Source organism: Myotis myotis, unplaced genomic scaffold (assembly GCF_014108235.1).
Source record: "Myotis myotis isolate mMyoMyo1 unplaced genomic scaffold, mMyoMyo1.p scaffold_m19_p_1, whole genome shotgun sequence".
Lineage (NCBI taxonomy): Eukaryota > Metazoa > Chordata > Mammalia > Chiroptera > Vespertilionidae > Myotis > Myotis myotis.
In genome coordinates this window covers 77,012,593-77,026,319 of record NW_023416313.1, presented here as the reverse complement: position 1 = coordinate 77,026,319, position 13,727 = coordinate 77,012,593, and the positions used below count along the sequence as shown (strand labels likewise).

The 13,727-nt window shown below is 43.0% G+C and overlaps 1 protein-coding gene across 3 annotated transcripts in view; it reads right to left on the bottom strand.

The window, feature by feature from the left end:
* Positions 1-6,456: 6,456 nt before the first annotated feature.
* PRKCQ (protein kinase C theta) overlaps positions 6,457-13,727 on the bottom strand; it is a 133,650-nt gene continuing 126,379 nt past the window's right edge. For 2 of the 3 annotated variants that reach the window (XM_036341715.1, XM_036341725.1), the window contains exons 17-18: positions 8,512-8,640; positions 6,457-7,700 (exon numbers count right to left, since the gene is read on the bottom strand). In XM_036341715.1, the coding sequence (XP_036197608.1) occupies positions 7,545-7,700; positions 8,512-8,640 (285 nt within the window). In that variant the 3' untranslated portion in view covers positions 6,457-7,544. The remainder of the gene's footprint in view (positions 7,701-8,511; positions 8,641-13,727) is intronic. The other variant, XM_036341735.1, reaches the window with a different exon arrangement.

Below are 13,727 nucleotides of genomic sequence, written 5' to 3'. Positions count from 1 at the left end.
TTCCTCCTCCTCCTCTGATCCCCTGGCAACCACCATTCTACTGTCTTCTTTTAGGAGTGTGATTATTTTAGATTCCACATATAAGTGAGATCATACAGTATTCATCTTTAGCATAATGTCCTCCAGGTTTGTTCATATTGTTGCAAATGGTAGAATTTCCTTTTTTAAAGATTAATAATATCTATCTATCTATCTATCTATCTATCTATCTATCTATCTATCCTAAATAATAAAAGGTTAATATGCAAATCGACCAAATGGCAGAATGACCGGTTGTTATGACATGCACTGACCACCAGGGGGCAGATGCTCAATGCAGAAGCTGCCCCCTGGTGGCCAGTGTGCTCCCACATGGGGAGCACTGCTCAGCCAGAAGCTGGGCTGACTGCTGGCAAGCACAGCAGCGATGGTGGGAGCCTCTCCTGCCTCTGCAGCAGTACTAAAGATGTCTAACTGACAGCTTAGACCTAAGCCATCAGTCGGACATTTCCTAAGGGCTCTCAGACTTCAAGAGGGCGCAGGCCAGGTTGAAGGACCCCCTGAGTGCATGAATTTTGTGCACTGGGCCTCGTGTATGTGTGTGTGTGTGTATCCTTGTATCCTATCTAATAATAGACAAACATGGTAATTAACCGTACCTCCGACACCCTTCCCATTGGCTAATCAGGGTGATATGCAAATTAACTGCCAACCAAGATGGCAGCCAGCAGCCAGGCAGCTGAAGCGAACAGGAGGCTTGCTTGCTCCAGTGAAGGAGGAAGCCAAGGTTCCCCGCCTGCCTTGCAGGCTTCTGAGCTTGCACTCTAAGAAACAATGTTGCAATTATAGAAGCTAAACAAACCCTAGATTCCTGCTTTCAACAGCCGAGGCCTCAAGCTGGAGCCAGCCTCAGAGCTAAAGCTGGCTCTCAGCTCCAGTGATAGCCGTAGAAGGTAAATAAATCCCAGAATAAAAAAAAAAGAAAAAAAGAAGAGGTTGAGAGCTTCAGTCACCGGCCAGCCTGAAAATGGCCCTCAGCCCCTCACCCAGGCTGGCCAGGCACCCCAGTGGGGACTCCCACCCTGAAGCAACAAGATGGCAGCTAATTTGCATACTGAAGGCGGGCGGCAGCGGGCAAGGCTGTCCGTGGTCCAGGCCCGGATCTGTGACCCTGCCGGGTGGGGGGCAGCATGGGAGGCTGTCCGCGGTCTGGGACCTGGATCCATGACCCTTCCCGGAAGGGCGGCAGCTCGCACAGGGGTGGATCGGCCGGGGTTGGACAGGGCAGGACGCCTGGCTTCCGCCCAGCCCCAGTCACTCTGGGCAAGTGAGCAGTGCAGAGAGCCTCTGGACAAGGGAGGCAGGCTGGCAGAGGGCGGCCTGTACTCCCCACATGGTGGTGGTGACAGCTGTGAGTGCACCAAGCGGAGCCTGCAGGCTGAGCTGAAGTAGTTCCTGCAGGCCATCAGCACCCAGGAGTGGCTGAGCAAGATCCGCCTCCTGGCCCAGAAGGTGCAGGATATAAGGGACAGCCACCATGGCGGGCCAGACTGAAGTCCTCCTGGCCACACCACGGGGGTTTGCGACTCTGCAAAGCCAGAGGCCTCCGGTGTGCACATCCCCCCCTGGTGTGCGAACACCCCCCAGCACACTGTCACCCTCCCACGCCTGCAACAGTTGCAAACCAAAGCGTGTACAAGTTCCCCCTGCCTCTCCACCGCACTTCCATTAACCCAGCATGCCTAACACCCCCACAGGATGTGCACACATCCCCTCTGATGGGCTCACGTCCTTTGGAGAGTGTCTGGGTGTTCTGGATGCTGAGGGTGGGCACCTGTGAGATGACAGTGAGAGGGCGGAGTGGTGATGCCCTGTTCCCAAGGAGGCCAGTGCAGCTACGAGATCACCTCTGGGGGGTTAATGCAGGTGCTGAGGCAGGAGCAGGTGCAGACAGACACACCAGGTGGGCACAGGTGGCCCTCGCTGAGGTGCCTTCGGTCAGCGTTCAAGATCAAGAACCCAGAGGCTGAGAGGAATTCCGTCCTCTCAGTGAAACAGTGGGATAGTCAGGGCGACTGTAGAGGAGGAATGTGCACTTTGGGTGCCAGCACCCATGAGCGAAGGCTGCCCTGACTGAGCCTTGCTTGCTTGGGGCCTAGTGCACTCCTGCCGGGCAGCAGGTGACAGGACGTGCTTTTCGGAATTAATGAGAGAAAACGTTGATTCTCCTGCTGCCCACGAAGGTGGAAAGTGAAGTGGGGAGACATGTGGGGAGTGAGCGAGGTTCCCTGTCTGGGGGTTCCAAATCTGCTGTTGGTTTCTTTCACTGCTGACTAGAGATATACAGGATGTCCCCCCAAAATGTATACACACTTTGAATACCTACTAATTCCAATGGTTTTAAGCATAAGAAAGAAACAACGGAGCTGTTATCTGTTAAAAGTATGGGCACAAACAGGCAGTTGGACATTCCCTGAGGGGTCTCAGATTGGAGAGGGTGAAGGCTAGACTGAGGGGCCCCTTTACCCCCTACCCCAGTGCACGAATTTTGTGCACTGGGCTACTAGTGTATATATATATTTATATATCTCCACATGCTGATGGCATAGGCCCTGCTTGCACCCACTGATGGTACTGAGCGATTGGTGCCAGTGCCAGCAGTGGGTGCAAGCGGAGGTTGCTGCTGCTCATACCTGCTGACAGCACCGAGTGATCAGGAGGTGCCGGCAGCAGGTGTGAGTGGGGCCAGCACTGGCAGCAGGTGCGAGCGCCCGGCGGGACTGCGGAGTGCAGGATCAAAGAATTTTCAGTAACCACCAGAGGCTCACCTCAATGACAGTGACCGGTGCACCACCTTGGTCTGGTGCCCCCACTCACCTCCTCCAACATTCCACCACAGCCAATGCCTGCCATGTTCTGTGTGTGTCTCCTGGTTGTCAGCGTACGTCATAGCGACTGGTTGTTCGGTTGTTCCACTGTTCAGTCTATTTGCATATTAGGGTTTTATATATATAGATATATAATATTTTCTTCATCTATTTATCCATTTATGGGCATTTGTGTTGTTTCCATGTCTAAGGCATTGTGAGTAATGCTGCAGTGAGCATAGGGATGCATTTCAAATGAGTGTTTTGGATTTTTTTTGGATAAATACCCAGAAGTGGGATTGTTGGGTTACATGGTATTGTTTTTAATTTTTTGAGGCACCTCCATATTGTTTTCCATAATAGCTGTACCAGTTTACTTGCCTACCAAAGTGCAAGGGTTCCTTTTTCTCAACATCTTTGCCAACACTTATTTCTTGACTTTTTGATAATAGCCATTCTAAGAGGTGTGAAGTGGTATCTCATTGCTAATGTCCTATATGTAGAAGAATGATCCTATATGTAGAAAAATTTGAGTGGATCTTCACTCCAGAAAATTTGGTTACAGGTGGATAGAAAACTTTTATTTTTATTAAAAATATTTTTTTCATTTACACCTCTGGTGCTTAAGCTTTGAGAATTTTGTTATGCTTTTTTAAAAAATTAATCTTTATTGTTGAAATTATTACAGAGGTCCCTCTTTTTCCCCCCATAACTCCCCTCCACCCAGTTCCCACCCCACCCTAGGCCCTCACCATCCTATTGTCCGTGTCCATAGGTAATGCATACATGCATATAAGATCTTTGTCTAATCTCTTCGTGCACCCCCCATACCCCTTCCCTCTGAGAATTGTCAGTCTGTTCCATTTCCATGCCCCTGATTCTATTCCATTCACCAGTTTACTTTGTTCATCAGAATTTTTATTCATTTGATTTTTAGATTCAATTGTTGATAGATATGTATTTGTTGCCATTTTGTTGTTCATTTTTTTTTTTTTTTTACCTTTTTCTTCTTCTTCCTCTTCTTAAAGAATACCCTTCAGCATTTCATATAGTATTGGCTTGGTGGTGATGGACCTGCTCAAGGAACACTGACATAACTTAAGAAAAATGTTCTTGGTGTGTGGGAGAGAAACATGTGGATAAAATCATCATGTTTCTGTTAACTGCAGTTGTCAAACTTTGGCTGGTGTTTTGAGTAGCACTCCTCTTACGTGGACTAGGGAGGAGAGAGGAAAATTTGCAGAGTTCTTTGGGAGATCCTGAAGACAAGCCAGGTACTTCCAGTACATAGGTGCACATTAAATATTTATTGAGTGATTTTCTGATTGGAGAGCAAAAAAATTGTCTAATGAATAACAGGTTGCCTGAATGGTTTTCTGGCCTCTTATTACAATGTTTTAGAAGGAAGCACAAGAGTATGCCCTTTATATAGAATATTAGAATTGTTTTTATTCAGGCTGTCTTTAGGATCAACTCTAACTTTATGACATCTTCACAGACCTTTTTTCCAAATAAGGCCCCATTCACAGGTGCCTGGTGGTCATATCTTGTGCGGGACCACCTTCAAACACTACACAGTGCACTCATTTATTGACTTACTTTCCCCAAATTCTCTTAAGCACTAATATACAGAGGAATTGTGGGAAATATGAGGATGAATTGTACAGGTATCCTGCCTCAGGGGATGCAGCCTACAAAGAGAGTCAAAGCATACTCTTTTACAACTGGATAGAAAATGGTGAGTGCCACGAGAAAAGCACAGAGAAATGCAATAAGATGGGACTTTAGAGAAGTGAGAAGGAGATACACCAACTCAGGTGGGGGAACAATGAGGAGAGGGGGGAATACCTCAAGACAGACCCATCAACTGAACTGGATCTCGAGAGATAGGAAGACATTGAACATGTAGGGATGGGCATTAGAGGCAGAAAAACTAGCATCTTGGGGAGGCCCAGAGGTGGTAAACAATGGGTGTAGACAGGCAGTGCTAAGAAATTCAGATTTCCTGGAGCACAGGTAAGTGAAAAGTAGAAATAAGAGGTAAAGGTGGAGAGGTTGTCTGGGGATGAATGGGTGGTCTTAAATGGGTTATGGCCAGTGAAGATTACACAGGGTTTTGAACATGAGTGTGATGGAATAAAACCTTTGATTTGTGAAGATAACTTTTCTATATTTCATAAATAATAATTATTTTAAGCTAAAGACATTTAAGACTCAATAGATACAGGAAAAGGACTTCTTGGGGTGTTTTTTTTTTTTATCAGACTACAAGCCAAAACTTCAGAGAAACGAGGACCACCATAAATTCCTTCTTTGGTGTGGGTCTGTTCCCAGGAGTGAGACCAAGGGTAAACCTACTTCCTGTAAATCCCGTCTCTGAAGGAGTTTTATGGCCCTGAGGAAGATGGAAAGACCATTCAAACATTATCAAAAACTTTATCTCCTGTTTGTCCTTCTGAAAACCCATTTGTCTTTCCTAAATAAACCTATTTGTTCTTCCCATAGAAGCATTTTTCTTTTCCTTTTTTCATGCTAAGTTAGGTATTTCAGCCCTCAATTCTAACCATTCCCTTGCGTGACTCATCACTGAGCACTCCCACCTGTATGTGCACTGGATGTGTAAATAACATCATACCTCTCTTGCTAATATGTCTTTTGTCAGTTTAATTTGCAAGCTCCAGGAATTTAATATAAGAGAGTAGAGGAAAAGTTACTTTTACCTAAAAGTTTATAATATAGGTTGTATATATGAATTAAAATGGAGAGACAGACTTAAGATGGGGAGATTTGACCCAGGCATGATTAGTAGGAAAGAAAGTAGAGATGAGTAATGTACTTCGGAGAGATTGCAGAAGCAGAATCATAATAATTTCATTAAAAAATGAGAGCGGGGACAGTCAACCAGTCAATAATGACTGAGGTTCTGAGCCTGGATGACTGGGCCTGTGATGGTGCCATTCACAGAAATTGGAAATGCATTAGAGATAAAGGTTGTAAGAACATAGAATAGTTAATGGAGCCTATTTGAAGCCTAGCAGAGAGGTTAGAGCTGGAGATGTGAATTTTGAGATTAATTGCATTGAGTGAGCCTTAAGATAGGAGGTGGAAGGAGAGAACCAAGGGAAGTGAAAGCAAGGAGGGGAGGGGGCATTGGAAGTGATTTGGGGGCAGGAGGAGGAAAAGGGGCTTGCCAACGAGGTAATCAAAGATGATGGTGATGGAAGAAGATGCTGTGTCAGAGTGCCTAAGGGGCTGAGATAAAAGAGAGGCTCTTTCCTGGTATAAAAAGCTGTAGAAAGGTTGATGAGGGCCTAGAACATTCCACAAGGACTGGCAAGAAGGTAATCCTTCAAGAAAGCAGTGTCAGGAGAGAGAGATTGGAGAGAAGTAGAGGCAACCATGATTACCAGCCCTTCAAGGAATCTTGTGGTGAAGGGAAAGAGGAACAAAATACCAATGACTTAAGTGTTATCTGAGTTTCTTCTCCACTTTGGGATTTTTATTGATTCCTCAAATTTAAAATATCAACTCAATTCCAGCTATATCTTGATGATAGCCATGACAGAACCAAGTTTTTGCAGGGGCAGTAGAGAAACTATTAAGAGGCATCTCTCTTTCTTTCTTTTATTCCATGTTTACATATCCACCTCTTTGTCATTAAGTCACAACATTTTATCAAAATATACAAACAGCACAGATACTTAAAAATGTATAGCTAGTAATGTAATTTAACAAGATTGACTGCTACAATTAGCATGCATGGGTCTCTTGAGTGATGCTTAAAGAGAGACTTATCAGCCATCAATTCATCAGTAATGGTATAAGGGACTGCTTTTTTTCTCTTGGAAGAATTATATACTTCATTTCTTTACTTGTTATAATAAATGTGAGGATGGCAATGAGTGACTGCCACTGTACTGAAATCAACTAAGAATGGATGTATGGAAAGGTTTTATTGGCAGAAGTACCATGATTCTATTTTTGTTGGACTCTAAATTTAATATCTATGTTGAGAAGGTCACCAGAGTAAGCGTTCTATTAAAACTTTCCATATCAGTGACATGAGCTCTTCCCACTTTCCATTTTCCTCTTTCCTGTGTATTTCATGGCTAATCAGAATGATGGATTTGTAAATCTCAAATTACAAGCTATGTTTATTGTGAAGGATTCCCATAAAAACTTATTCAGGGCTTTCCCCCCTACCACTCACACACTTCCACAGGTGTACATAGAATAAAATGGGTTAGTGACTACTTGTCTGCACCTGAATGAAATCCATTACTACACCAGGCAACGTGCTGTTTTAGTCTTGAGACATTTGTTCTCACTTTGCTCCTTGAGTCATCAAGTATTTCATTGATCAGCAGTTGGTGCACAAGTGAAGAGCCATCATTTAGAGCAGAATTAAGTTTTCACATATTTCCCAATGTGAAGAACCATCTTTCAAGTAAATAACTATGGTTAGTCATGACCTAACTTCAAGAATAGCTGTGGAAGATCAGAGAAACCAAAGGTGGTGTCATTAGTGAAGTTGAGTTGGTTTCTGCTACAGATGCAAAGTCAGTGGGGAGCTGAAAGGCCTCAGCCTTTGTTGTTGAGTGTTTCTTTTCTTTCCCAAGTTGAAAAGGAACCCAAGGAGTGTCACTCAAACCAGTTCCAGAGAGAAGGCAAATTCCTCCGTGTGTCTGAAGATGGGATTCAGGATATCAGCGTCTCCATCCCCGGGTTAATGAAAGAAAAGTTTCTGAACATGTTCTGGTCCATACTGTTGATCAGTGCTCTGTCCGCGAATGACAGCCGGGGTTTCTCATTTAAGAATTCCTTGTCAAAATTGCTGCAGTCATATGGTGATTTCTTGATCAGAGTTTGGCAGGGGGTGGGGGTGGGGGGTAGGGCGGGGGAGAGAAAAAGGGAAGAAAATCAGCCACTAAATCAATTATCTCTACTTTTGATAATCTTAGAAAGCTGAATTATAATCTGTGTATGAAAGTGTTTATGTTTGCAGATAAACTAAACTGAAATAATACAGATGATCATATGTGGTTTTTGTTGAACATCTCTAATATCCTGACTCATCAATTCAGCAATAGTATAATTAAATTCATATAAAGGAATTCCATAGTAAACATTCAAATAGGATCTAATGTTTCTAGCTAATAGTTTACATGAAGCAGAATTGGCCACCTTTGAAAAAAAGGGTGAGCCCAAATTTGACCTCTGTCCTTATAGTCTATAGGGAACAGTGGGTAGGGGTGGGGGCTGGGGGTTGGTGAAAGGTGGGAGAAGGAAGGAGTTTTGAGATTCTCTATTCTGGTTCTTTTATCAACATCCTTCACTGCTATTGGTTCTCCCACCTATGTTAATTTTATTATTAAACATCTTGGACTGTTTTCCAAGACAACCCAGATTGGGACAGGTTCTCCTCAAGCCACCTGGTCCATTTGGTGCCCATGAAAAAGATAGAGAATGTAATAACAAACACTTATTCATGAATTCTATTCAGTATGGTGTACAATTCAGCTTTCTAAGATTATCAAAAGCCACCCTTATATAGGAGCATAACTGAGAGCCGGGCCCCTCCCACCCTCAAGGGGACAGGCAGGCAGCTTGGGAGTAGAAGGAGAATGGCTGGAACAGGTGGTCCCATCCCCTGGTGTCTCCTTACCACTTTAGGCCTGAACGGTGGGTCAATCTCCTTTCTTTCAAGCTCTTCCCAATTGATCTCCCGAAACAAAGGGTGCTGGCGGATGTCTCCCCTCACTCCCAGCCTCTTTTCAGGTTCCCTCACAAAAAGCTGCAAAGGAGAAAAAAGGGAGCAGTTACTTCTTGAGGGATGAGCCAAGTAGCTTCAGATGGAGGTAGCATTTCTTAGTGTATGAGTCACACAAATTTGACTCTACAAAGATAAACGCCTGGCTTTTTGCCACTTGCTTTTCTAACCTTACTAGAGGCCTGATGCATGAAATTCATGCAAGAGTAGGCCTTCGAAGCCCTGGCTGCCTCGCCCACTGGTTGTTTCAGAAGGTCATTCTGGAAGGTCGGTCCACCCCGGTCTAATTATCTCTTTATTATATAAGATTTTTTTTTTTTTTACTTACTGTTATCAACTGTTGACATGAGTAAACTGGTGGCAACACTCTCACTCGAACAAGCCTTCTGAATATTTTAGAGTATGAGATTTTGGTTTCTTACTCCCTCGAAATGCTATTTTTTGAGTTGTATAGACCTGGTTTAAAACAGCTTTATCCTATGTTATTTATAGGACTTCTGGCAAGTTACAGGTGAGTTAGTTTCCTTACCTGTAAAGTGAATGAAGTGTTCTACTCCCAGGGCCATTCTGAGGGTTAAATAAAATAACAGCACCCACACCCACATACAACACACACACACACACACGTGTGTGTGTGTGTGTGTGAATGTGTGTACTGATTTCTGGTCTGTAAAACCCAACAACATAGAGTAAGTGATAATTTCATTTGATTCCTTGTAAGGTTGTCCTCTGGGGATTACAGCCTTGCTATGCAGCTATAATGTAAATTAGTCCCTGACAGGTGGCTTTGGAGAAGGCAAATGATTATCGAGACTCGATCTTGAATCCTGCAAGTTTGCTGGGTGAGTAATCATTAAATCATCTTTTGTCATCTCTGACCTGTTACATAGACATTTTCCTCTTCTGTCCCCTCTCTTGTTACTTTCCTCTCTGAGGTCAAAATGAACATTGGCCAGGACAGGAAAGAAACCTGCAAACTCTTAAAACTTAAGCAAAACATGTCAAAGGCATTAAGGAATCCGAGAGTCCAGACTTGAAACTAGAAAAGTCACGTGTTTTCTTAGTCTCCGGAATAGTCATCACTCTCTTTTACATCAACTAGATGTTTATTTATAAAGTAACTGCTAGTTGGAGGGTGTCATAAAGAGGCTGTGGGTTTTAAACAGAACCATGATGGAATGCAGTATTTTCCATGAGATTCTGGCAGAACTTGACCTCCACTCATACTGAATTGCAGAGATCTCTTGTTTTTAGCAATTACAAGAATAGCCAGTCCATATGTTAAAGCACAGCTTTACTTGTGTTATCTTACTACTTGAAAAGCTTCACAGGCTTTACTCTACAAAAAACAAACAAACAAACAAAACAAACAAACAAACAAACAAAACATACTATAACAAAGTGAAAATTTCTTCTTCTTCTTCTTCTTCTTCTTCTTCTTCTTCTTCTTCTTCTTCTTCTTCTTCTTCTTCTCTCTCTCTCTCTCTCTCTCTCTCTCTCTCTCTCTCTCTCTCTCGGAGAGTCTTTTTAGTAATCTAAGTGAAATGCCATGCAATCACCCCTGTGCATGCAGGTGGTCAGTCCTGGGCATGGTTCTAGCTTCCTTTCCTCTTGAAATATGATGGCCGCTGAGGCCTCTCAGTGGAAACTTGAGTTCCAAAGCATCTCACTAGAAAGCCACTACATAGTGGAAATAACATGAAACTGTCATCTAAGAAGCTTACTACCCACAAGGCCTTGGGCAAGTTTTCTGAGTCTTAGTTTCCTGACTTGTAAAATGGAGGGTGAAGCAAGTCAATCTATACTCCTGTGAGTGCTAATGTCCTCTGAGCCCCCTGGGCGGGCATTCCAGGCTCTCTGTAGTCAAATGCCAACACATGTCCTTCAGTTCCCATTATAACGCACTCTGGTGTTCAGACATGTCTACTTATGGATATGCCACCTGCCTTTCCTACTTCTGTCTCTTGCTAATGACATTACCATCTTGCAAGAAGACACCTCTTCCCACATTCTGTTCCAATTTCCCTTTCCTCATCTTTAAATCCTGACCCACCTTTCAGGGTTTAGCTTATACCCCCTCTTCTTTGTGAAGCTTTCATTGATCACCTCTACTTATAGTGAGTTCTCCCTCCTTTTCAAGTCATATCCATTGTCACATGGTTAATTACAGTCAGGCATTGTGCTAGATGCCTTAGCTATATTATCCTGACCTTAAAAACAGATGTTAAAAGCAGATATTGTTATGTGAGAAAACTCAAGATCACAAGTCCAGCCAGTGATAGAGCCTAAATTATCAACAGCCCATTCCTACTTCGGGTATTGGATAGTCTTCCTGTGTACTCCACAGAATGTCTTCCTTCCATTAGAGAATTAGCTACACACACACACACACACACACGCCTATCTTTCCTACTAGAGTGTAAGCTCTGGAGGGCAGACACCATTTATGTTTCTATTTCTTACAGAATCAAACACAGTGCCATGCACAAAGTATATGGTCAGTAAATGCTTGTTGAATAAGTGAGTAAGCTGTCTTTCTACTTTATTTATTTGCAAATTGTGTCTTCAGTCCTCTTCTGTTAGACCAGTGACTGCGAACCTTTTGAGCTCAGCGTGTCAGCATTTTGAAAAACCCTAACTTAACTCTGGTGCCGTGTCACATATAGAAATTTTTTGATATTTGCAACCATAGTAAAACAAAGACTTACATTTTTGATATTTATTTTATATATTTAAATGCCATTTAACAAAGAAAAATCAACCAAAAAAATGAGTTTGCGTGTCACCTCTGATACGCGTGTCATAGGTTCGCCATCACTGTGTTAGACTCTTGTTTTCAACATGTAGGACAGCTTATAGAAAAGGCACAAAGTTCACAGTAAGACACACTTTTCTGTAGATTCAAATACCAGTGTGAGTCACCAGATGGAAAAGCAGATTGATTTTTTAAAAGCAGAGGGAATAAGTGATTTGGCTTTATATATCTTCCCTTGAAATGATCATAATAAATTATTGACCTCCACTTCTTAAGGACATTTTGATGAAACAAGATTAGAGAGAGGATGCAAGTGCCTCAAGAAAAGGGCGAACACTAGCTCATGTTGTTATAATTAAATGCTTCAGCAAAATTAAGTTAGAAGTAACTGCCGGAGGCCAAGTGTGTACCATACTAGGTTTTCCATTAGATTTTTCTAGTAACATGTGGCATTTGTACCAAGAGGATCATGAGCCTGTTATATGTACCTGTGTAATTAAAAAATTTTTTTTTTAAGATAAAATGTATAATAAGAATATAATATGATCTCCAGTTTCAAGACTCAAAATTCTGCCCAGCTGGTGTGACTCAGTGGTTAGGTGTTGACCTATGAACCAGGAGGTCAAGGTAGGGAGAGTTCAAGAGGCAGCTAATCAATGCTTCTCTTTCATCATTGATGTTTCTATCTCTCTCTCCCTCTTCCTGCCTCTCTGAAATCAATAAAATCTTTTTAAAAAAATGTAAAAAAAGAGTCAAAATTCTTTCTAGTTTTGCACACAAGAGTAAATTACTATCTTTTCTGCCCTGCAATAAGTCACCTCCTCTTCCTCCCAGGTCCTGAAGATGACTGTGTCTGTGGCAAGGAATTTGCATTGAGGGAATAAATGTTCATGTAGCAATACTTGCTTTTGTTCACAAAAGCTGTCAAAAGGGTGGTTTACATTGATAGAAAATAGCACACTGTTTACATAAGTGGCCAGGATGTAGCGAGAGTTTGTTTAAATTCAGCTATTTAGGCGAAAAAGCAGTGCTGGGCTGCCAAGGATGGCCCACCCTGTGCTTAGCACCTGTCACTGGAATCTTCTCTTCCTCTTTGTCCACTCCTCTGATATATCTTTTACAAAAGGGAGAGGCATTCTGATTGAGATAATTAGTTTTCCATTATTTTCCAAACAAATGGACCGGACATCCTGGATGAATAAATGGGGAAGAAAGAGACATGTCTTTGGCAATGGTCCACTGTGCTGCAGCGTCCCAGCTGCAGTTCTTAATGGAGTGCAGCCTCCCTCCTTGTGCAGTTGCTCCCCGTGTTACACACCCCCATGTGCTATGAGGGCTAAAGGGGATAGAGTCTGGTGCTGACACTGCCGCTGTGACAGATGCCACTAGATGCTTCTTTGTTCAGCTTTTCCAGAAGACCTACTGCTCCTGGGTTTCACAACATTAGGCATAACTCCCTAGAGGAAGTTTCTCAGAAATATTACCTTTGGTTTTTGCAAAAGTCAGGCCAATTGTTAAAAGATGGGCAAGAGCTACCTTCCCCAAGGAGCAAGGGCATGGGATTTTCATTAACTCCTGTGGGAAAGAATAAGCCCAAACTCTAACACATGGATTTAAATACTCTTGCAACAACAGTCCTTTTTCTTCCCTTCTTTATCCTTGTCTTGGTTTCTGCTTTATTAAACCACATTTACTTTCTACTCTAGCTGCAAATCTTTTTCTTGCTACTGAAACTCTGCAGATTTTTTTTTTTTGTATTTGCTGGCATTTAGCCTTAGATTTTGATTTTAAACTTTTTATTTTGAAATAATTACAGTATCTTAGTATGGTTGGACTACTATAACAAAATGCCATAAACTGTGTGGCTTAAACAACAGACATTTATTTCTCACTAGAGGCCTGGTGCACGATATTTATACATTCAGGGAGGTCCCTTAGCCTGGCCTGCACTTTCTCACAGTCTGGGAGCCTTTGGGGGATGTCCAACTGATGGCTTAGGCCTAAGCAGGCAGTCGGACATCCTTAGTGCTGCCACGGAGGTGGGAGAGGCTCCCACCATCACCGCTGAGCTCTCCAGCTGTGAGCCCGGCTTCTGGCTGAACGGTGCTTCCCCCGTGGGAGCGCACTGACCACCAGGGGGAAGCTCCTGCATTGAGAGTCTGCCCCCTGGTGGTCAGTGCGTGTCATAGTGACTAGTTGTTCCACCGTTTGGTTGATTCGCATATTAGCCTTTTATTATATAGGATAATTTTGGAGTGTGGAAGTTCAAGATCAAGATGTCAGCATAGTCAGTTTCTGATAAGGCTCTCTTCCTGACTTATAGAAGGCCACCTTCTTGCTGTGTGATCACATGACC